Consider the following 25,096-nt stretch of genomic DNA (forward strand, 5'->3'; position numbering starts at 1 on the left):
CTACAGACGTAGTACTGTTTGTTTAGCCAGTCTGGATGCCACAGACCGTTTCTTTGACAAGTGAAACCTTTTTGTATGTGTTCTGGCGATATTTCTTTTACACTGAATTAACTTGAAGGAGTAAGCTCATCATCACAGCCTCATTCCACTTGCTTGAGGCTAAAAATGTCTGGCTAAAAAAGGCAATTCCTTTAACAAGTAGGCATAAATATTGTTAAAATGAGAAACATTTTTATATCTTGAGGTAAATCAGTGCCAGCAGACTTATCTGCCACAGAAGCTGTTGTGGTTCCCCGTTGGACATTTTTCCAACTCGGTACGTAGTGTTTGTACACTGCCTGATGTTTGGTCCATAGTAGATGCTGGGACCTGAAGCAGAGTTATAATGGACCTGAAGCAGAGTTATAATGCATCTGTGAGATAAACTGTTTCAGTCACAACCCAACTGTCAGCTGTATGAACAGAGTTGTTGATGTGCTTCTTTGAGGCAACAGTTGAGGCAACCAACGTACTTCTGTGTGACAGTGATGCACGTCATCCTCACACAGACTTTTGATAATCCAGTAGATGAGCCATGATTCTATAAATGCTTAAATCTTGACAACCTCTGATCTCTGGAGCCCCTCGTAGCAGAGCAGGGACCCCAGGCTGGGAACCACTGCCTTAGGTGGTGAACGATTTGCACTTATTAGTATTGGTAAAGGAGAACATACAGTATCACTCTACTACTTCACAAAAAACACACAATTCTAGTTACACTCCATCTTTTATCCTGCCTTAAATCTACACAAATGCTCATCTTGTTTCTCTTCATCTCTGAACAGCCAAGAGAAGGTGGCCTGTGTTAGAGTCGACGTCAGCCCAGAGACACCTGGAGAGGGCTCCACTGCCGAGACCTTCCTGTGAAAAACAGAAGGCTGTCTTCCTCCTCCTGAACCCTCATAACACTTTCCCACTGAGACAGTGCCTGTCAGCTGGGTAAAGAGGACACTGAACTGGAGCAGCGCAGTCTCTCTGCAGAGCTCCCTTTCCCTTTCGGGGAGTGAGACGAGCCTCTGCACGGCTGTGAGTCCAGCTCCACTCAAGTCTTTAAGTCATACACGCTCAGCACTTGTACAGATGGCTGCCACGACGCACTGTATTACATAGGAGTGAAGGAATTCTGCTGTTACTGCCCCCCGACACTCACTGTTTAGGAATTCTCTCAATCCAGCTGTTTCTTCTCACCCGTTTAAAGCACAGATGCCAAAGGAAGGGCCTCACTGGTGGGGATCTTTTAACTGTGTGACCTGAATTTTTATTTCAACCCATTATACGTTTTAATTTCTGTTTTACTGTTAACATTTTAGCTGGTGATTTTTGTTGTTGTTGTTGTTGTTGAGCTCATTTAACATGAGGTGTTCTGCGCTGTTTTGATTTATGACCTTTCACCAAACTACACCAGCTTAACAACTCATTCAATAAAAGCCATTTAAGTACTGCCAGCGTCATATCAATTCATTCTGAAGCTGCTCTGGCTCAGCAAGCAACACAAACCAAAACAGAGGTACCTTCAGAGCACTACTATTACACCAGAGCACTACTGACTGCATTCATCTTGGGCGGGTTGGCTCATGAGTCATCTCTCCTGACTCGAGGGGAACAATTGGTCTCGATATTGCTGCTCAAAGGTCTGTTAGCTGTTTTCACTGTACAGCTCACCTTTGACAGTGTATGTGAACTTGAAGTATCTTATGTATGTGTGTGTACTGTATTCCTTTCATTTGTCATATCGATGAAACCTACATCAGAGGCCATATGAAGTCTGTACTTTACAGTAAGCACTTTGCCATTAAAATTTATGACCTAAAATAGATGATATTGTGTTGATGGAGAGATAACGTCCCCTGCCACTATATTTTCTTTTGAGATGTTGTTCAAATACAACTCAGGACTCGTGAAAAGGATTTCTGACTGTGCTCACTTGATTTGATTTCTCGTCCACTGTATTCCTTTCATCGCTGACATCACAACTATTTTAACTGAAAAAAAACTAACAACAAAAAAAAAAAAAGAACTGTAAAATTAAGAAGAGAATATTTGTGACCCCAGTTAGTGGCACCTGTTTTTATACCGTGTGTGTTATTGTGAATATCTGTGTGTGTGGTATGAAGATTATTTGGTATATCTAGCGTTGCAAATAAATTTATGCAAAATATTTCTACTGTGTAAGTAAAACTATAATATTTTAGGATTTTTTTTTTTTTTTGCTGAGTGCAGTCATGTTTTTAGCAATAAGTATTCCATACAGTCCAATGCTTGGACTCCTGAACTCTGCTAATGTTCTGGCAAAGAATAATTTCGTGCAACGATTCTGTCTGTTTCATCGGCTCCGTCTGTGGGTAGCGACTCTGCGAACAATAGCTTACGTGCCTTGTTGAAGCTCTTTATGTGCAAGTGTTGTGCAACTGATTGTTGAAACGTTACAGATGGCACACAAAACGCCAAAGACGGGCCATCCGGTACACAGCGCCGTTGTCTGTCGTCGTGTTGTCTCACATCTCTGTGAAAATTGTAACCTGAGCCACTAACTTCAAAGTTGTACTTCAATTTATCTTCCATTTACAGATGTATCTAAGTGCTGTTTATCTCGTGTGTGTGTGTGTGTGTGTGTGCTCTGCTGTCACATCTCTAGTACCCACTCACCACATAAAAACACTTGATACTGAGGTACAGGTTCTTGTTTGAATAATTAGTGGATGTTGAATTATTGTGCTGTCGATGTCGAAAAATTAAAAAAACAAACAAAAAAACATTTATTTATTTAGTAAAAAAGAAACTTAGTCGTGGTTATTTCTCTGCTCCTTTGGTTAATATTGACCATAGTGAGGGTCCACCGTGTACTTAAATGTTCCAAATCATATAGTTTATGTTGATGAACAAAGATCCTATTTTCACAATACTGGTCCAAAAGAAAAGTGTAAATTTTGATAAATTGTATCTGAAACAACAGTAGATCGATAGCCTCCATGACCATCAATTAGAAATGTATTTGTGCTGATGTACGGACCATCAGTGAAGCACTTAGCAGCCTGTTAGCTTGATGACTTCTTTGTCATGGCCGAATGTTGCAAAGCAATAAAATGAATGCATTGAGATTTTTTTTCTTCTTCTGTCTTTATTTAACCTTTGGGTCAGACAGACCCACCCACAGAGTCTGAGTGGATGTTGATGAGGAGACTAAATTTAGGTGGGGAGAGCTGTGTTCAACCAATGAAACGTGCTGAAATGTACTTATTTCTCAACTGCTGTATAATTCTCAAGTTTGTTTTCACCCGTCAGTCCAGTATATGTGAAATTCACACATATTTATATTGTCCTGTACTTTGTTTATTTGAGCTACTACTGAATACATGTTTCACACACCCAGCAGGATGCAAGCATTGGATTAGTCTGGAAAGAAGCACAGCTCATTTTACAGTTTTGTTAAGCTGTGATTGATTTGCTCATCGAGGAACCGATGCCCAAAGTGACCCTTGTTAATCAAAAGGTGGCAGTTCTTTAGTTTCCTTATGAAAATCTTAAGTCCTTCTCTTTTCATCAAACAAACAATCTAAAATACAGAACAATAAAGTTAAAGTTAATGCCTTCTTCAGTTTGCAGTTGCTATTTTAGAGCGGGAAACCACAGTTGATCTATTTAAAGCAACTGTACTCCATTTAGATGAGTTAGTGAACCAGCGAGCAAAATACCATCAGCACGTCAACGCCGTCACTTCCTAATATATGTAGAGAGGATTCTTTGGAGGAAAAAAGTGTGAAATGAGAGTAGGTACATGATGTCCTCTCCAAATGATCACAAGAAGAGTTTTTCCACTGCAAATACAAAAGGTGGCAGCAGAGATCTGTTACAGAGCACTGCAGACAAATACAGGAAGCACACACCGCTTCATCGCCATCATCTTTTGTACAGACCCATCATTTTCTGTAGCCTTCATTTGATGAATTTGACCTCCTCTGAGGACTGTGTTAGATTCCCATTTCCGCTAATTCCCTTTACTCCTGTAGGAATGTGTTAGTGGTAGCTCATGATTGGACCCAGTCGTCAGGTACTGCAAGTTCAATCTTGTGGTGTAAATTACTTTCAATAGCTCCGGAAAACGTGAGCCTAATACAGTCTCAAATGTGATGATAAAAAATGAGTCAGTCAAGCACAATCTTATTACAGATGGCGTACGATCCTTCATGCTTGATGCGTCTATGATGCCACTCAGGGCATGTTGCACATCCATCAGCAGCCTCTAAGTGGTGGAGGAAGCTGAATTAAACTGCACCTCTTCCAAGTCTGTCAGCTGAATACTGAGACCCTCCCATTGAAAGAAGGCCTTGGTTTGACAATGTGCCGAGAGAGAAGTATGTGCAAGGGGAATGCATTTAGAGCTTAACTTGTTCAGCTTAAATGTCAGACACAAGAAACTACGTCAGGGAAAAGGTTACATTCATTCCACTCTGAAGGTCTTCCAAGAATCAATCAATCATGCCCAATATTTCATGTCCATGTATTTCTTCTTAATCATTAGATAGTATCATTAATTGTACTTATTTCCCCCCCAATCTCTTAGTCAATCAATATTTTTGAGCAGCACATGCTCAAATGTTGAAAGTTTAAACACAGCACCGGCTTCAGCCACATGCATCCACACCCCAACCTGCACAGTGGATGTCAAAGGTCGAGTGATGCACACAGTGAGCCATTAAACTATTAAAAGAGCTCACTTCTGCTCACTACTGAAGGCAATTCAGTCGGTGCTCGTATTCCTACATTGTCAATTTAGCCATATTATGGAGGAAAATATAGCAATACTCATCTAGATTACAAGACAGCACTTCACTGGATGTAGTTTAATAAAACATGAATATAATTCTTGGTTCACGACACGTTAACAGTGACAGCAGCGGGCATTTTCACAAACTTAAGAGCTGTGAGGTTTGCCCTACTTGAACTCTGCATTGTGGCAGTGCATCATTTAACAGTAGGAGCATTAAGAAAACGTGTCCCTCCAAACACCAGAGAGACTAATATTCCAGGAGTCAAGTCTTCTTATTCATTCAGTTTTAAGTTTAAGTGGTACGCTGTTTAAATTTAGTAAAAAAAACAAACCAAAAGAAAGAAAAAAAAGTCCTCTGTGAACAGCATAACACTGGTTTACACCTCAACACAATACAAAGGTGCTCAGACATGTTTCAGAAACTTTCAGACCAAAAATCACTCGTGGGTTAATATAGATGCTACAGGTTTCACAATTGTTCGTTGAAGTTCAGCTTTTTTTTGTTGTTTTTTTTTTTTACTAAAGTGGCATTTTAAAATATCTTATTTTAAAATAACCACCACGACCAGGATTCATTACAATTCAAGCAAAACTATTTAAACAAATATTGCTCCTTCTCACAAAAAAAAAGAAGATTCAAGCGGTCAAACAAAAGTAGTGCTGTACTTATTTTTTACTGTATATCTGCCTGCTGTTTCTATAGTAACAGCATTACTATCTTTATACATAGCAGTTTAAATAATGTTCGTGTTGTTTGATAGCTTGAAATGTTTGTCTTTCTGCAGACGACCAAATAAAGTCCTTATAAAAAAATGACCGTTTTTGGTTTCTGAATCGGTCATCTGTGTTTCGGCTCAAAGAGCAGACTGCTGGGAAACTGTAACGCTGCACTGCGACAGAGACAGTTTCCCTGAGCAGGAGGGAGATTCGTCCTGCTCTTAAAGACACATTGCACTCTGAAGGTAGGTGGCAGCTCGTGGTTGCTCGGCGCTCAGTTGGCGGCGTTCGGTGGCCCTTCCGGGATGAGCGACATGAAGAATGTTATGATGAAGGACCATGTGGAGGAAAAGAAGCCTGCGTGAGGGCCGCTGTTAGGATCCTCTGCCACTTCCTCTCCGCTTTCCCCATCATCGTCAGAGCCGTCATCATTCGCTCCTTCCTGTACAAACAAGTCGAATTAGGAGAGCCAAATGAGATATCCACAATGTTAGAACTCCCATATCAAAAAGGTATTTTCAGCGTTGGACCAATTCGTGCTCACGAAATGCAGATAAGCATTCAAAGGAATCCATCTTGTTCCCTCATGCGGTTTCCTTTGTAAGCTGAAAATTCCACCGAAGTGTTTTCAACCTTAGTTCGAAGTAATTGTTAAATAAGATGATAAATGTCCCGTCACATTTCCCACTAACTGTTGGGACTTTTTTAAATTGCGACTTTTTAATCCAAGTAATTAACTGATGATTGAAACAACTGCCCATTGATTTATAGTGTTCCTTTACTTCTGGAGCTATTTAAAAAATATTAAATTTAAATATTTCAGGTGGAGCTATGACGTATGAGGGAGGCTGTTACCATTTCTTGTAGGTCGTGGTTTTGTAGGTCCCCCTCCAAATCGTCTTGATTGGCTCTGTCTCCAGGAAGTTGCAGATCATTCTCCAGGTTAAAGGGAAACCAGCCAGCCTGGTGCCTGCAGTCAGAAAAACATAAAAAACTCACATTTACAAACTCTTTGCGTCCATCCAGCCACAATTACTGATGTTATCAAGTGTGACTGAGAAATATGTGAACGGTTCAAATTTTAAAGTGTGAAAAACAAAGGCCGCAATGAGCAGTGATCCAGAAATAGCACTGAAGAAACTGCACCCTCTGCTGGCTTAAAGCTGTAACTGCAAGACAAGCAGTTTAAACAAATCATTAAAGTATTTTTGATTTTTTGGGTGGGGGCCATCTTCAAAGAAATCCTCTTCTGTGTCTATAAAGTCTATAAAGTCCACATACTATTTTCTGTTCCATATGAATGACTCAGTCAATAATTAATTGTTTTCTGATCGAGAATAAAAGCTAAATACTGAGTTGCATTGTTTTTTGTCTTGTCTTGTTTTGAGAGGATGGTCTGATTTGCTATCTCTTGTAGTTTTTGTTTTTTTTCCCTGTTTGAGTTTAACAAAATTCATTCATGTTGTGCAAAATTTAACACAAAGTCATTCCGATTTTTTTCTCAGCACCCCCTACTCAAATGGCTGCTTTTTAAACCAAATTTGGACAAGGACAGGGGAATCAGGACATCATCTGACCCTGACGCCATGACTTAAAGCGACGCAGTAATAAAGAAACTCTGGGACACATTAATAAATGTATCATACTGAATGTGCAAAGCATTTCGTAAATACCCAACCCTAAAGAGCACTTTTTTTTTTTTAAGTGTGTAACCCCAGCTGACATACTGGAATCACATAAACAAGCACTCACAGGTACAGCACCAGCATGGCCACCATCACCATGACAAAGCGGCTGAAGGACGAGTAGAAGTAGACGATACTGAGTAGGATGGCAGCACGTGAGAATGTGTACACCCAGTCCAGCCAGTCCCTGTTGAGCTCCTCCTCATTCAGGATCTCCCCTCCCTGGGCGTTCATCTGGACTTCTGGGTTTCCATGGCGACCCACTTGCGGTCGCCGGCTCATAGGCTCGGACTGATTAGACTGACTGGAGGGCTGGTCGGGCCTTAGGTGCTGAGAGGAGGCAGCGAGTAACTGACTAGAAGAGGGGAAAGACAGACCCCGATAACTCGGCTTTCTTCTTGAACAATACTCAAAAAATTATTAACTGAAAACGAGACAAAAACATAAATGGACTTACTAATGCATGTAGTACTGCCTGGCGTACAGCTGCTGCCACCACATTAGTGTCATGGGGTTGTAATAAGTGGGCATGTTTGTGGGAAGTGTAGGCTGCGAGTACTGATTCCAGCTGAAAAAAACAAAACAAAACACAACACACAACTCGTTACCAAATCACGCAATAGTGACGCACGATAGCCAGCACCTCACAGTGACTCATATTTTCTCTGTATTCATTAGATACAGAATACTTCTACAGAGAAGAAGACTGACCGAAATGATTCTCATCATTTCAGTTTTGTTCACATGAAGCCCCCTTTCATGGCTTATCCGACCTAAAATAAAATTATCAGGGACTTTACTGCGCAGCAAGTTGAAAATACCGACAGCATATTTTCCCTGGCTTCACTTTACCCAACAACTGCGATTCTGACAGAGGTCATCAGCTAAGTCAATCAACCCAGGTTTTCTGCCCGTTTGATGGTCACATCTGACCAAAAGCTGCACATTTCTTACAAGAGAAACAAAGTCTAATCTTAAAAAAGAATATAAGCAAATTCAAGATCTAAGCAAAAGCAACAAAGTTGGATCAGTTAAATGTAAATCCAGACAGAAAGCTTGCAAACATATTAGAAACCGTCTTAATGCATAAGACAGTAGGGTAAACAACATCTCTGTAGGTTTATCCTAAATGCTATTCTGACTGCATATTTTTAAAAAAAATCATTAAACCTAAATTACGGTTTTGTATTTCAGTGATTTCTCTTATATCGTACACAGACGTGCTGCAAATTAATTTGTGGAGGACGGCCTGAAAGCTTTCTGTTTCTGTAGCTGCACCGTACAGAGCCAAAGTATCCGAGAGTGAAGGGAAACGCCATCAGAATCCTCACTCACCCCAAATCAATCAGCCCTCTGATAATTCCCTGTGTTTAATCATTTATTCAATTGATTTTATTCTCGTCGAGAGCAGGAAATGTCTCTCGGCGCGTTTTATTGAACTACTGCTTAATTCTGACAGCAGTCACTTCAGATGCTCTGTGCTGAAAGTTTGAGTCAGAAAAAAACCAAACAATTTGAGCTGAAGTCTCATTCACATCACAGTGTGCGCGTCTTTAAGAAGAATGACGCACCGCTGCGTTTGACAGATTACCTGAAAGTAGGGAGTTAACGTTAGGTTTCATTCTTTGGGACTGAGTCAGCTCACTGACGTAGCATTCACGTCTGCACTGCAGCACTCATCAAAGTTTCACCAGCCCAAAAGCGTACCTGTGCATGAACTGTGGATACAGCTGCTGGTAGGGGAAAGGCCCAGCTTGCTGCGCGAGTCCATCGCTGCTCTCTCCAGTAGACGACTGGATATCTTGTCTGGGACTATTAGAGTTTTGAGAGGCCTATTACCAGACAAAAGGTTGGGAACATTAGCAATAGTATTGAAAGAAGGAGACAAAGGTTTTGAATCCTCAGAGTGGTGTAGATTAGAGCAGTGAGGTGGATGATGAAAAGAAATGATGAAATGATTTGAAAGGTTTGAGATGTATGTGGCTAACCCACCGTGGGACCGGCAGTGCTCTCCTGAGGCTTGTTACTGCGGCTGCAGGGTGGCTTTGGGGAGCTGGGAGGGGTTCGTGAGGCGCACACGAGATGGAGCATGTGGTACTCATCCTGCTGTGGAAGCCAACACAGCTCGTTACCTCACAGAGTCAGAGTATTGCATGTTCTTCAGGACTTTATGGGTGTACTTTACTCATACAGAACGCTTCACAGTACTTCTCAATCTACTTTTTGGGCTTTTGCTTTCATAGCTGAACGTAAAAATATGAATTATATCAATTATATGTGAGTAATGTTGGCTGACAACAATGTTAAAAATTCATATCCTTAATGAAATGCCCCCCAGTTACAAGAGAAACCCGATGCCTTGTTCAGAAATACTCTAATTTGATGGCAAATACTGAATGACTCAGAGGTAAAAACAAACATGACACATTTAAAAAAATACAAGTCAGTAAAAGAAAATAAGGATAAGATTGTCTCTCTCAACATGAAGCGTAGCTGTTTTCAGCTGCCAGGTGTGGACGCTTACTTCATACTGTGTATATCTCTTGTTTATAGTCTTTGTCACAGTTTACTACCGTACTGTTCTTACTGCACATACTGTATCTTATTATTTATATACCACTACCATTCATATGTTCATACTCTGCACTTTCTGCTTCTTCGCACCTCTGGTTAGAAGCTAAATTGCGTTTCGTTGTCTCAGTACTTTTACTCTGTGCAATGACAAAGTTTAATCTAATCTAATCTAATCTGATCTACAAAGATAAAAAATACGATGCGTGCAGCATTTTACAAAACATGACAATAAAACAGAGACAGAAACCTAAAAAGGACAAACAAGAAAAACAAACACGAAGGTTCGTTTTCTGCTTTGATTTTTTTTTTCTTTTGTGACATTGAAAATGTTTTCTGAACCGTGTATCTTAGTGCATCAAGTGCAAGTTCACTCAACACACAACGGAGGTTCGCCGGCCCACCAGGGGGTCTCCACCTGTGGGACAGGGGATGGACTATGGGAGATCGACCATTGTAACGAATAAGAAGAAAGTTAAAAGAAACATTGTCCTTTATGTGTTTTTTTTAAACACTTTGCCATAAGTTATGTAGCTAATGTTAGCGTGCTTTAATTTAATTTCATGTTAGCTTTCACTCGGCGTCATCGTCCCGATCTCACAGGTCCCCCTCGTGGCCTGGTAAGCTTCTGTTGTGTTTTGAGTGAACTTGCAGGGTTTCTCTCTTGCATGTGTTTTGAAGTTTGCAGCGTGTTTGCACGTGGGCCACCGTGCATGACAGAAACTTGATAGATCACCCATAAATAAAGCTTAAACTTTAAAGAAACTTTGATCATAATCATTATTCGCCCGATTACCAGAAGTGCTCTCGGTACTTTATGAGCAGATAAACATTACAACCCTCAGTTATAGATGACCATCTTCGCCCACGATGGCAAGTTTAAAAACCTTTCCAGAAAAGTCTTCTGGTGGTTTGACGGAGGGGGAATTTCCTTCCACTCAGCTATTAGTAAGTAAAGATGTGTTAATAAGTAATAATAAGTAATAAGTGTCTCTCGTTCTCGGGCAGATTATCTAATTATTTTAGGAGGGTTTAGGTTTGAGAGCTGTACAGACTATAGTTATATTTATGCTGAAAAAGCAAAGCGCTTCCTTTAATCTATTAGAATCCAACTAGTGTCACATACACTTCAGCATTAAGACTTAAGGTAACTAGCTCAGAACTATAAAAAGGTTGGACAGAGGTGTTCAAATAGTGTGTGCCATTAAATGAGCTAATCTGACAGATAAAGTGCTTCTCGTTAGCTATAGACTAAGTAAACAGGGATCACCCTGATAGGTATGACACCTAAGCCAACAAGAACTTACCTTCCTGAGCACATCTTTTAAGGTAAAGTGGTCCAGAAGCAGTTTTCCAGAATATACCAACCTCTGGTCTTTGGAGCTCTAAAAATACAAAATAATGAGAATGAGGTCAACGTAGAGACCGTGTGCAATGAGGAATATGTATATTAGGAACAATGGCAAGAATGTGGGCCACTGACGACTGAAGGATCTTCTAAAACAAGTAAAAATGTCAATATTTGAAACTGAAATTCAAGCTCTACCTGTGAAATGGGAATGATCACAGCATCAAAGGGCAGGCAACTTGTGTAAGCAATGAGGATGAGATAGTAGTAACCCCAATCGGGATAAGCGAGTCTTAACAGTGGATTTAAAAGCTAGTACAAAAAGGTCAGGCTGTGTCCTAATTAAGCCCACATTCATTCTACAACCATTCAAAAATATAGGTTCTCTTAAACTATGGCTAACCAGCAACTGGATTCGCTTTCCTCAAGTTATCTCATTGTTCAATATACCAGTGGCAATCTCTATTGAGGCATACAAACAAAAGAACAGTCCTTAGCGAGATTACAGCTTTACGAGGGAGCAGCATGCCCCTGTGTGTTTACAATGATTGCATCAGAACAAGTTCTCAGAAGAGAGGGAAGAAAACAGTCAGATTATCAGCAAAATACCACCGGAATCCAAAAACCTGTGGTGACGTCAAATCTACACACTCCAAGGCTCAGAACTTCAGAGATTATTTCTATGCTCTGCGACAATACAGGATTATACAACAGAGATGGTAATGACAGAGGGAGCTAAGCAGAGTTCACAGACATCCCCTGCAAATCCCCTGCATGAAAGGTACTACTATCTCCAGTAGGGGTCCTTAGGCAATGCCCCCTTACCTTGTCTGCCTACCTGTAGGTCGCTTTGGATAAAAGCGTCTGCTGAATGCATAAACATTAACATAAACAAATACTGGCTGTTGTGCAAGTTCTACAAAACAAGTAAACGTTGAAAATACCAGAAAAAATCCATTTCTTCCACACCAATTCTCAGCAGAATGGCACATCTGACGCCACTCCTCTCTTCAGTTTAAACCCAACAAATACCCCAAGATGCTTTTAAATACGAGAAATCTTGATGACTCATCTGACAAGCAACGATATAAGTAATGTTTGAGATTGTGAGAATAAACATTAGCTACCAATTTAAGCGATCAGAATCTCTCTCCACACACTTTTCATGCTACCATTCTGTCAGAGCAAATTAACAAAACCACACGTGGAAAAATGATCAGAAAGACAAACAAAATAAAACTTATCCCATGACTTGAAACCTGTGTAAAAGCTTTATGTTCAGGGATAGACTCACGGGTTTACTGGGGTACACATCAGACAGGTGGGCTTTCAGTTTCTCCACGGTCCAGTTCTGGTAGCAGTTGATTGTCTGGTCATTGTACTTTTGGTTGGGGGCCCTGATGACAAGGGTAACAGGACCGTCCACAATAGCTTGATCCATCACTCAAAACCATCTGTCTTCGTTGAAATGCGAAATGAGATCTGGAGTCCTGCTTCCAGTCCAAATAGTTTTCTAATGACTAACTGTCGCCATCCGGGGACGCTTTAGCGAGTCCCGTTATATTGTGCAGACACAGCTGGATACTGGGGAGGGAAAAGAGAACATTAGGATAACGTAACCCCAATAATTTAACTGTTTCCTATACTAAAGACGGGGAATTTGGGCAATAAACCAAATCACGAATAGACGGTAAGTTGTTTGACAGCGATATGTAGCCTGACATTAATCAAAGCTGTAATGACAACAATAAATAATAACTACACGGTTTTAATGTTAAAAGAGCTCGTATACACAGACCAAGGAGACGTTAAAGACGCTTTTGGCATAAAAAAAGAGTAAACAAAACTATCGCTAAATCTAGCCGGGGAGCTTTAACAACTGGCTAAGCTAGCGTTAGCTTCAGTATATATTTTTTTGCTAATAATCTCAGAAGAACCGGGCAGAGGACGTTGACACCAAGCTAGTTTCAATGATCCTAATTTGGGATCATTGAAACGACCCAACACTACGATGATGTTCGCTCAAAACTGACCCAGACCTAGTTTGCCTACCTTGTTTATCCCCAGTGACCGAAATGTTACTTGCACCGCTTGTAACTCCCAGCCCTGCCTGGTGTTATACTTCTTCGTTGGATATGAACTAGAATCTTTGGAGGTTGTTGACATTAAACGTAATTATTGATTACTGCCACCTTCTGGGAAAAAAGTATATTACACCATATATACTTTAAACTCAGTCTAGTAAAAACCACTGGGGTGAATTATTAGGCACTTTAGCAACACAATGAAAACAAACCTAAAAAAGTTCCTATTGACAATTTAATGAATTAAAGTCCCTTTATGATAAGAGGAAGAGTAAAAGAAAAACAGTCCCTTAAACTGTATTTTACTAATTAGATTTATGAAGCTGTTGAGAAAAAAAAACATACCATGGAAACCAAATCACTGGAGTATTAGCTATCAAAATCTCATTTCAAGTTGAAACTCAAGTTAAACTGGTAGGTGATAAATATAAAAGACAGGGGGTTGTTTACTCTGAAAGGAATTGACAAGGGAAAACTCATATAGACAAAAAAAAGCATCATTATTCGTTGTATATGTTTTAAATAAACAATATTTTGATAATAGATTTAATGTGCCACAGAATAAGGCTGAATGTGGCCACTGGAAGGAAAGATTTTCCATTTTGTTCCAGTGGGAAATCAGTTTAAGTTTATCTTCGGAGATAGAAACCTAATTGATTAATTATCTGACTTGGTGCATGCAACGTGACTGGCATCTTAGTGGTATTATTGATTATGTTTATGCATTTAGCAGACACTTTTATGCAAAGCGACTTGCAAATGAGGATATGACATTACAGCTAACACCAAAGCTAATAATAAGCTACATATGGAAACCACTAGTCAGACTCTGTCAGAGGTGACAGGGGTGACAGTGTAGAGATAGAGTGCAGGCATAGAGGGAAGTACAGAATGAGAGAGTGCAGTAGAGGGGGTAGGGAAGAGAGGGTAAGTGCTAGGATAGGAGATGCCCTCGGAAGAGCTGGGTCTTCAAGAGTTTCTTGAAGATAGAGAGGCCCTGTCTATCTTAAGCATTATATAATACCCTTATCACAGATTCTTTTTGTATTTTTTTCTGAAATGGATAAAGAGGTTGGAGTCCTTGGATGAATGTTTGAGCAATTAATTACACCTGTTTCAAAAGCTTTTAACCAAATTCTCATCTGCCTGGGGGACAGATCACAATTTTAAGCACATATATGACGGGATAAGAGCATACATAATATATAATATAATGATATATGATGTTATAATAAGTGGCATTTAGTAGAAAAGAAAATATAATAAAAGAAAGAAAATAAAAGCTTTGAAAAACTGCTCTGAAAACTGTCGACTTATACCTGATATGTGACTCAAGAGGTTATTTGGCTCTTAAATCTTAGATCATTATCATTTCCTGGTAAGACTTCATTTAAACTGAAATGGAAAGCTGCTTTAATAATCCCAAAGAAAAAAATAATTGCTGCAGTGCTTGCCTAATAAACAAAAAAAAAATCAAATTTAAAAAAAATAAAAAAATTAAAATGACAAATGAAGATATAGGTAGATCATGAAATGCATCCCACAGCATTCCTGACACAGAGAATCCTCAAAGCTCTTTGCTTCCACAGCAGAGTTGAACCGCCTGGCTGAAGATACTCTGTTTCAGTAGTATATTGCACTGGGGGGGGGGGGTGGGATGGGGGGGTGGCGTACATTATCTAGAGCAGCTTCTACAACTGAGATTCAAGGGCTTCGCAGTCAGTCTTCGTTAGTTTCTTCTTCGTTAGTTGGTTAGTTTGTTTCTTTGAGTTACTGTCTCTAACGCTGCTGCCCCATAAGAACAGAAGTTAACTCATAGCGGCAGACATATAGCGGACATGCAGCATTTATCTGCAAACATTGAAAGTAAAACGAGAGCATGACTTCTTTCATATTGTTTTCATTCCCTTGCCATGCAGCGGCTGACGTGGAAATAGCTTATAGCATCATCACAGCAGAGTTTTCTGCAGTTGCACAAATATCTTTGAGCAGTAGACTGCTCCTTGAACAAGACTTTTTCCATCTGCTTCAGTTTCATCCCACATAACGTGCAGGTGTGTCAGACCTGTGGCCTGCTCAGGATGTACACCACTTTTTATCCTTTTTACGTGCTCAAATATTCAATCTGTGCCTCAGGCAGGCTTGTTGATAATGATGACATTGTGGAAAGCTTTGGGAACGAGTGTAATTCTATTTCTTTCGTGGCACTCTTATTCAAAACAAACATTTTTCAAATCTTCTCTTCACTTCCTTTGTTTGTGTCATTTATCTTAACTCAGAGCTTGCTATGAAAACCTTATTTGAAAAGAATAAAAAAATACTCCATGAATCATTTCCTCCTACTACAAGGCCATGTGCTTACTCTTTATGAATTACACAACCAAGGACTTCCTGCAATAAAACAGGAGGGAGAAGCACTTTCCATCTGACGTGGTTGTCCGTGTTAACACCGTTTACCAATCTCTCGCTTTCAGTGGACGCAGCATGTTTACGGAGTGAAGTATAGTACAGTTTATCAGTTGTCTGCATGTCTCCTTTAATAGAACCTCATCAGAGCTATCCATTTTTGCCTTCTTTGTCTCTATATGTCTGTATGTATCCATCACCCTGCTGCACAAGATGTTTTTCACATCACAGGAAAGTCTCCTGTGATGATTTTGCTTGACTTTTTTCTTCAACTTAAAATGATTTGTTAGATCATTACATTCACTTACATCACTTTCACATGTGAACTGGGGGATGCTGGGAATTGAGCCAGTAACTCCCTGAATGCAAGACAGCCACTCCTGAACTATGGTAACTCACATGTATGTATGTATTTATTTACATATACATGGACAGTATAAAGATGAACATCTTTTTCAGACTCCTAAATATAGATTAAGAGAACCATTTTTAACAAATGAGACCACGTAATCTATTTTCATGTATCCATTGAGGAAAATGATCCAATATGACATTTTCTGTGAATTGTAAGCAGAAGTATCAGGACCTCTACTATTAGCAGTTAGAAGATAAGTTAGAGTAAATGGTCCACTTCTTTTTCAAATAGCATAGGTTCTACAAAGCACTTTCCGTGTGTTTCTAACAGTGCTTATTATTTAAAGGCACTCTATTATAGAGCATGTAGCACTTTTCCTCCACAATCACCCACCAAAAAGCCTATTGGAGGCAGTATTGAGTTCAACCTCCTGTCGAATAACACTTCATCAAGTGGATGCACTGGGGATCAAACCGCTAATCAACCACTCGAGCCACAGCTGCTGCAATATATGTTTGTTTAAGTGTGTCATGATATGAACAAAGAAGATATCCAAGGATCTTTGAACATGTGTTGATGTTCATCAGGTTAAAAGAGTTTACAAAGAGCCTATCCCAGCGGTCATCGGGGGACAGGCAGGGTTCAGCCTGGACAGGTCGCCAGTCCATCACAGGGCCACACAGAGACAAATGAGACAAACAACCACACACACTCACACTCACTCCTAAGGACAATTTTAGTGACACCAATTAAGTGGTGGGAGGAAGCCGGAGTACCCGGAAAGAACCCACGTATACACGGGGAGAACATGCAAACTCCACACAGAAAGGCCCCAGAGTTGAACCATCTCACTGTGAGGCCATAAGTAATTTTCCGAATTTAAGTACTTCATGAACATTGAACCCTGCTCTTCTTTATTCTGTTTTTAAGTTGGTGTAAACTGATTCACAAAAGAAAGTTTGTCTTGATGTAGCATAAGTCATTCTCCAAAAGAGCTGTTAAAGAAAGATAAAATCATACAGACAGATATGGCCGAGTCATCAGGCCAGGAGAAAACTATGCAAACTTCTATGAATTAGAGAGCAAATAAGTCTCACTTATATGAAAAAATAAGTGCCTACTGAGACCATACAACCCGCATGACATTCTTAACTATGAATGTTAACACATTTTATATGAAAATGTTTCATAGTTACATGTTCTTATTACATTTCAGTGACAAAATATCTACGAAAGGGTTTGGAAAGGGCAGCCACTATCCTTATTATAATTTGTTATCATAATAATCAGAAACATGGTTTCTTCTTGATATGACATTTCAGAAAGAGTAAAAAAAAACTTTTTTTCTGCAGTCCAGCCAAGAAGTTTCTTAATTTTTCCCCTTCAATTTCTTTCATCCAGGGAAATGTCAGCCTGCTCTCAGAAACATTTGAGAGCTTCCTGTGACCTATAGTCTGGTTCTTAAACTTGTCACTTTATGGAGGTTATCCCACTTGTCATGTCACTCTTGGAAAAAAATGGAGAAAAAAACAGAGTTAAACATGTAAAACTATGTACATCCACATTAAATTTATTGATCTATGAAACAGAGCCACAAGGACGTATCATACAAATGAAAAAAAATGGCACTGCAGCGATTCAGTAACTAAACTATCAAATGAATATATTACTAAATAAATTATCATCCCTTCTACAATATGTGACAGCATTTCTGTCAAAGCAGGGATGACAAAAACAAACAAACCTGCTATAGGACCATAGAAGAAGAGCTACTGTTGGACATTAGGCAGGATGGCACATCATAGTGTGCTGCCAGCTGCTGCTGGTGTGGGATGTTATGATGAGAAGAAATAGGAGTTACTGTTTGGATTACACACATCATTCGTCACTGGCATGTTCTGGCCTTTTGGCATGATTCACATGGACGGATGCCTTAAGGGCAGGTCTGACGCTTGGAAATGTTGCAACAATCAGAGATCACAAATGATTAGTGAAGCAGTTGGATTGACTGGCACCTCCACTTCCACTTCTCAACTTTCCCCCATGAGCTGTGCAAATAAAGCAAAGCATCAGATCCAGAATAAAACTGGGAAACACAGGACGTAACTCCATTCACACTGAATGAGAAACGAGACCTTTGACTTTTAGTGGCTTTACAAAAGTATGGCAAATTAAAATGGTGAAGCATTCTCATGCAGCTGCTGTCATTTGATAAACAAGAATCACAGATAATAGTTTTATAAGAAGTTAAAACAACAGTTCACATTAAAAAAACAATACAGCTGTGATCCTGCCAAAGGTTCATCCTATATTGCGTCACTGTTGCTTTTGAAACGTTTGCCCTTTAACATGTCTGCAGAGAAAACGAGTGAAAAGCTATTATTTATGCAACAATGCGGTGGGTTTTCCTTTTCTGTTGAACTAAACAGATTCAGAGTCCCTGTGCCCCCTCCGTTTATAATGAATGCCTACATCAGTGACTCACTGGAGTGAAAAGGTCCCTGACTGGAGGAGGTTTTAATTAAGTGCTTACCGCTGGGGTTATGATGTGTCTTGCTTTGGGGGTCATAGTAGAATCGAGCCATCATATTGCTTTTGAATGTTTGATAAAGAATACGTTTGAATAATACTTTTCTTAGTTGAGTTTTCTGTAAGTGGCACACACCAAATTGCTTATTGTCTATTTGTATTATTGTGTATTATTGTATTATTATAACTACAAAGGTTATTACCTGCACAGAAATTGTATGCTGATGCTCAATCAACAAATCATAACCTGTTATTTTCTATTACCTGAACTTGTAAAACTCTTGGTTCCGTCTCACAACTCCACTACGACAGTGCTGGATATTCTGTAAACCTTGGTGAAATCAAACAGGTGGATTTAAGATGTTTACTGATGAGACACTGCTGCACCGTTGAGAGTGCTATAGGTTTACACTGCTTACAGTCTTAATGGTAGACATGAAGACCAGTGACCTAATGTATCTCCTTTGCACCTGTATAACACTACAGTCTTCAAGTGAAAACACCTGTTTATGCATGTATGAGGTTTAGATATGGCTATTGGAAAAATAATTTGCTGTGTTCTACAACATATCGTTGAGACCTGCCCTGACCTGATGCCTGTTCAGGCCTGGGTCAAAAAACCCAATTGATCATGTATTTTGTACATTTGTGGGTCTATCTGTGAGCTTTCTGCCTGGCACAGTTATAATGTATAAGGCCTGGTGTTATCTTTATTCATCTTTACATTTGAAAGTTTCCACTTCTGACTCATATGAAATTGTTTTGAATTCATAATGATAGATCGCTCGTTACTACACAAAGTATTGCTGTGACAGTAATAGACTACTGTTTTCAGCTGTTACTCGGACAACTGATTTGGGTTTCCTACGTTTCCTAATCTGAAGGGTTTAGATAAACTGAACCCCTGCAGAAAAACAATGATGCATATCATGCAGATGAATGATGAAAATAGGGAAACAAAAAAGTAAGAAAAAAAAAGAACAAGGAAAGGTTAGAAAAACCTTAGTCTTCTTGTCTTCTATATTCTCAGCGCATCCAAAGCATGCGATAAAAAATTAAATAAGTCGACCGGTGAGGCCTACTCAAAGCTAAAAAAATTCTACCTGCAGTTTTCAGATGAAACCTCTGCAGTTGTGCTGTCATAACAGAAATCTGTACTGAAAGTTTTATGAATGGTGTGCTCAGGAGATCTGGCTTGTACGTCACTTTATTACACGCTCTGCTGATGTCAGAGCGGGCCTGCTCAGGATTTACTGTGCAGCTCAACTCTTTCGTAGGCATAAAAACTGCATTTCCCTCAGGCTTACACCTGCTCACAGTGATGCCATTTGTTGGTTATTGGATTTCTAAAGTTAGGCTGGAAGGTTTGTGGGTGTTTTCATGAGTGTGGGTGTGCTGACTGACTTCTGACTTCACCGTCCTTTTATGAAAATGAACTTTAGCTCAGGATGTCAAACCAAAACGAAACAATGAAACATTTTGTGTCTGTAAATCTTTATTTTTTCAAATGTTGCAGCTTTGTTGTTTTCATGACATTTGCCATTTGTAGACAAATCATTCACAATAAATAAAGGAAAGCAGCTATTTGGTCAATGCTGTCATTTTCAGTTGAATAGATTCTGAAGCCCTCGTGCCCCCTCTGTGTTACTCATGAATGGTGCCACCAGTTAATGACTAAGTGATGTGCAAAAGGTCTCAGGCTGGGGAAATAAGAGGGTTTGGCTACATGTCTGAACTACAGGTTCGACTGTTAAAAAAAACACAGCATGTTTGTTTAAACCTTAATTATGCCACACTGAAATAAGCAGTGTTCCTTCATTGTTTGGTGCCATCAGCACAGTATCCTGTTGCCTCGATGACTCATTGAATTATTTAACTTTTGTTATTACATATATTTCACAGTAGGGTGGTGTGATGTTTGCACTGCCAGCTCCACAAGGGTTTCTCTGTACTGAGCTTGTAAGTTCTTCCTGTGCCTAAATGGGTTTTCACTTGATAGTCTGGCTTCGTCCCACAGTCCAGAAGCATGCAGGTTAAGTTAAATGGTGATTCTAACTTGATCGTAGGTGTGTTTATGCAGAGTTTAGTTAGCCACAATAGTTTTAGACAATGATTTATCATGCTTCTGCTCCTCCTTTTGCCCTAACTCAGAATAGTCTCAGGCTCTCACAAAACACTAACAGGACCAAGAGGGTGTAAAAATGAACAAGTTATTCTGTTTTGTGCTTAAAGAGCGTATTATGGGAATGGGATTAAAAGCAGGCTAGCAAAGTAAAGTAATCAACTTTTATAATATGCATCATTATGTATATATTGTTACATTTACAACTATTTCCAATAGACAGTATAAATCTGTAGAAAAAAGACATTTTAAGATTTTTAATTTTAGTCATCAAATCTCACGTGTAATCTTCCAAGCTACTTGTGAGTCATGCTCTGGCACCGTTTCACAAACCTGTTGCTCGCACTGGGTGGCAGTATGCATTCATTTTTACACCAACAGCAAAATAAATTGTGATGAGAACCAACTATATTTCCTGTACCTAAACAACCAAAGCATTCACAACACCTTTTGAAAATATATACACTCATGATTGAAACTGTATAAACGTGCAACTTTGCATCCGGTACGTAGCTCTATGCGAGTTACAGAAAAACTGCTGGAACTTCTGCAGCAAACAATTCTTCTGCATGTTTTAAGAAACAATAGTTGTGGAAAACTGTGTGCAATGCCCATGCAAGACTTTACATAAACACTTAATGAATGCACACAGCATAACTTGATATCAGGGTGGGGGTTGGGGTGTGTGTGTGTGGGGGGGGGGGGGGGGGGGGGGGTGCATGCACCCACTGTTGTCTCAAAAGAGAAGAATATTCAGCCTTGAATTTGTATTCCTGCAATTTCATGTAGTGAGTCTTTGATGTTGCAGATTCTTCATCTTAGGGCACTTTGATTCACTTTGTGGATCTTTTGTAATCAGTCCTACTGTTTAAATGCCAATTCTTTTGTATTACTCTGTAATAAACCATTGGAGACATTTGAATATGGCCTTCATCATGCAAAAGTGTTTCAAACTTTTCTTTTTGAGCTACAAGACTGTCTTACGCATTCATATATAGCTAGTATGAAAAGAGAGCAGTCCCCATGGCAACAGGTTTCCTGTTTGCAGGAGCTCCATAAACAGATTTCCTGGTAAGAATTTTTTATTTTTTTTTTAAATGGTGGAGAGAAACAGAAAGTAAAAGAGATAGAAGATTGAGAATTTCTACCATAGAAAATGTATGTCGCAAATGTATCTCCCCAAGATTTCATGCCTTTTGTTCTAGCTTCCCTTGGTTGTTTATCTTAAATATTCCTGAGGCATCTTCAGTAACTCAGATGCAATAATCTATTCTCACAAGCTTTACGTTTTCTTTGTGTACCAGCATGAACCAAAATGAGGATAAAAGCAACCTTAAGAAGAATGACTCAGGTCTTTTTCTGAGTTTAAGTGCTCTCTGCCAGCAGGAGGGAGAGATGTGCAAATTAGGCAAGGTCAATTGCATGCAATTTGGGTGTAGAATTCCCCCCACTGGTTTTGAAAATTGATTTGATGACTGACGAAAATGTTAGGGTAAATTGCCTATAAGCTTAATTCTCGGTGGTGGTATTTGTGTCCTGATTCATCTTAAGGTTAGTCATTGGGATGTATGTAGGCTGGATAACCCCATGCTATATCTTTTCTATGGGCCTATCGTTGACACGTGTGTCTCTGTGAAACTGCTTTGTGTTAGATTTATTTTCAGTGAGCTCCTTTTCGTCCCACAAAAAGCATGAATAGAGTGTTCAACAGACTCTGGGCGTGCACTGTTCAGGGAAGAGGATCTTGGCAGAAGCATTGTGATCAAAAATGGTTCCCCATGCTGGTAAATTATTAGTTACATCTACTAAAAATAGTCTCTTCAATCCACTCCTAACCATTTAAGATAATCACTGGTGGTGTACTACCAGTGGTTTATTCCTAATACATGTACTTATGGGACACTGACCTAAAATAGAGTCTGCTATAGCTGAAAATAGTACTTTAAAATAAATAGTACTAAGAAAAGACTACTTGCATCACAGAATGTTTTGTTAACACAAATAACCTTCACACAATACAGCTGAGGTTCTAAATTTTGTCGGTAGAAACAACAATTACTTTCTTTAATTCAACATGAGGCAAACAGAGGTCAGACCGACCCCAGATTGTCTTGTTAAATCTTTCTAAATAAAGCAATTAAACCAAATGGATGTTCCTTTCAACCCCTTTAAGAACAGATCCACGTTTCTGTTTCTGCATATCTAGTATATCATTTAGCATTTGTTCAAAATTCACCATAATTACAGACATTCCAGACACTACATCATGCTGACGGTCAGCTAGCTTTATGTCAGATTTAACTTTAAAACTCAATATAGTTTATTTTTAAATCTAAGGCCTCCTAAGCGATAAATTGTCTGAGGAAACTGTCCTCCTTTCATATTGACTGTAAAATGCTGACCATGTTTTATCTCTGCTTCATTGAATCTGTTATATTCTTTAGCCTGGTGTCTTGGTTCAGCAACCTATCCCTGAAAAATAAGAAATCCCTGAACCAAATTGTGAGGTGGGCCAGTAGGCTGATTGGAGAGCCACAGCTGAACCCAGAATCCTTACATACTAAGCAGCTACAGAGGCTAGCTGGGTCTGTCTTAGAAGATGGCTCTTCTGTCTTTTGATACTAATACCTTTTTGTATACTTTTTATCCATGTTTCCATCCCCGGAGCACTGTTGTCACTGTTATGTTCACCGTCTCTGTAGTTGTCCTAAATGTTGTCTGTGTGTGTGGAAGCAGTCTACTCTTTTACTGCAACAAAGTCTACCTTCGGGTATGAATAAAGTTACCTAACCTCATATGTCACTCATATGTTAAATGATGTCAGTTTGTTTCATCCCTGAACAATTTCTACATCATGTTGAAACAGACTTGAGTGTTGATCTTGTCAGCTGATATTTTGGTATCTAAAGCCATTTATGGTGTTGTTAACAATGCTAATCTACTCTTATATCATCGAACTGTGTATTCATTTGGTTGTTTTGGACAAGCTGACACCCAACACCCTTCTCATGTTCTTCTGTTCAACAAAATTTTGTCTTGCACTTTTTGTCCTGAAGGACAAGCAATGTGGGTTTTGTTTTTGTTTGGTTTTTTTTAGCTTAGCTGTCATTCTGTGTCCCTCATACGCTGAGCTGTCACAGACACTCAGATATCCATTAATAACCCCTGTGCCACATCTGTCTGTTTTTCAGATCACACCACTGCTGGCATAATTTTAAGAGTACACACATAGTGGCTCAGATAACAGGTCCCAAAACTCATTCTATATCTATTGAATATGTTGCTGTTGTGTTTACACTTAGTTTATAAGTCATCCTCTCCCTTTTTACATATTTGTGTTATTTTGCTGGCATTATCCTCCCCATGTGGGGTCCTGATACATGCATGCTGATAGATTTACAGTGTTTAAGCAGTGAAGCCAATTACAAATCAAATATATTCACATTGTTTTAGTTATCTCAGTTTTTTGTGTGATAATGTGTGTTTGGTTACTGATTTTTGTTGCATTAACTTACTCCCTTTGAGCCACTTTTTCCTTGGTAATCTCTTGAAAGTCTTTTTTTTTGTTTCATTGTTTGTACAAAGAAGTACTCTACTTGTCAACTGAAGTAAAACAGCTGTATAGAGGAGATACATCGTTGAATCACTTGATAATTACATGAAACTGCAAGGATTCACCAAACTCTATCGTACCATGTATATCTATTACTGAATTACTGATCCATACAGGTTCCTTAGGCCTTTTGGGAAATCACAAGATTTTGCAACACTTTTAAGTTTCAATGTTTTTCTGCACATGAGGTGAAGAGGCAGGATCCCTACATTATAAGGGTCTGGTAGCAAAAATCTCATTACAAGACCTGTCAACTTTCAAATATATCCATTAGATTTTGTTTGTTATTATTTCAAATACTATGTTAAAAAGTCAACTTCTCAGTCAGTTCAGCTATATGCATAAGACATACAGAGGACTGAATATGTGTTCCTCTTGTCCTTGGTGTAGACAATAATGAAAATAAACATATTTAGATATTTATAGAGCTGTCAAAATGTCCTGGAATACTTTTAAAGACATAAACTGGGAAGACGCTGGATAGTTCAGGCCACTTAGATACTGTGGTGTATGAGGGACGGTCGCCTTCAAACAGCTTATGTGTAGATGGTACAGGAATAACTCTGCTGACACCGACTTGGTCGAACACAGAAACCTTTTATTGCCAACCAGGTCCGTATCAGAATTACAGATTGATGCACCAGATCTGGAGAGATCTGCCATGCCAAAAGTCCAGTGCAATCTCTCCCACACTGTGGGGGCTTCTCCCGTTAAATAGGGTAAAACCTTCCCATATTTGGTAGGCCTGAAGATGTTGCTCCTGGACGTAATAACTGAGGAATATGTTTTTCTCAAAATGTTTATGTTGGACTATGTGCATCTCTTATCTGGGACACACACTGTCCCTGATGCTCTTTCA

General features: G+C 39.3%; 2 protein-coding genes across 7 annotated transcripts in view; one reads left to right on the forward strand and one right to left on the reverse strand.

Annotated features, from left to right (window-relative positions):
• Nucleotides 1-3,137, forward strand: part of LOC140275253 (sodium bicarbonate cotransporter 3-like) — a 43,146-nt gene extending 40,009 nt beyond the window's left edge. For all 5 annotated transcript variants that reach the window (XM_072370673.1, XM_072370675.1, XM_072370676.1 and 2 more), the window contains one exon: nucleotides 825-3,137. In XM_072370673.1, coding sequence (XP_072226774.1) covers nucleotides 825-906 — 82 coding nt within the window. In that variant the 3' untranslated portion in view covers nucleotides 907-3,137. The remainder of the gene's footprint in view (nucleotides 1-824) is intronic.
• Nucleotides 3,138-5,626: 2,489 nt separating this feature from the next.
• LOC140275256 (homocysteine-responsive endoplasmic reticulum-resident ubiquitin-like domain member 2 protein) lies at nucleotides 5,627-13,257 on the reverse strand. 2 transcript variants are annotated; one of them, XM_072370680.1, is made up of 9 exons: nucleotides 13,181-13,257; nucleotides 12,423-12,712; nucleotides 11,088-11,165; nucleotides 9,202-9,315; nucleotides 8,917-9,041; nucleotides 7,667-7,777; nucleotides 7,277-7,564; nucleotides 6,380-6,494; nucleotides 5,627-5,966 (listed from the first exon to the last, which is right to left on the reverse strand). In XM_072370680.1, the coding sequence occupies exons 2-9, from the start codon at nucleotides 12,567-12,569 to the stop codon at nucleotides 5,799-5,801; spliced, it is 1,146 nt and encodes a 381-aa protein (XP_072226781.1). In that variant the 5' UTR covers nucleotides 12,570-12,712; nucleotides 13,181-13,257; the 3' UTR covers nucleotides 5,627-5,798. The 2 variants fall into 2 exon arrangements, with proteins under 2 accessions (XP_072226781.1, XP_072226782.1); XM_072370681.1 differs by having other exon boundaries at nucleotides 12,423-12,705; nucleotides 13,181-13,250.
• Nucleotides 13,258-25,096: the final 11,839 nt, after the last annotated feature.

Source organism: Leuresthes tenuis, unplaced genomic scaffold, assembly GCF_036924035.1.
Source record: "Leuresthes tenuis unplaced genomic scaffold, fLeuTen1.0.hap1 SCAF_18, whole genome shotgun sequence".
Lineage (NCBI taxonomy): Eukaryota > Metazoa > Chordata > Actinopteri > Atheriniformes > Atherinopsidae > Leuresthes > Leuresthes tenuis.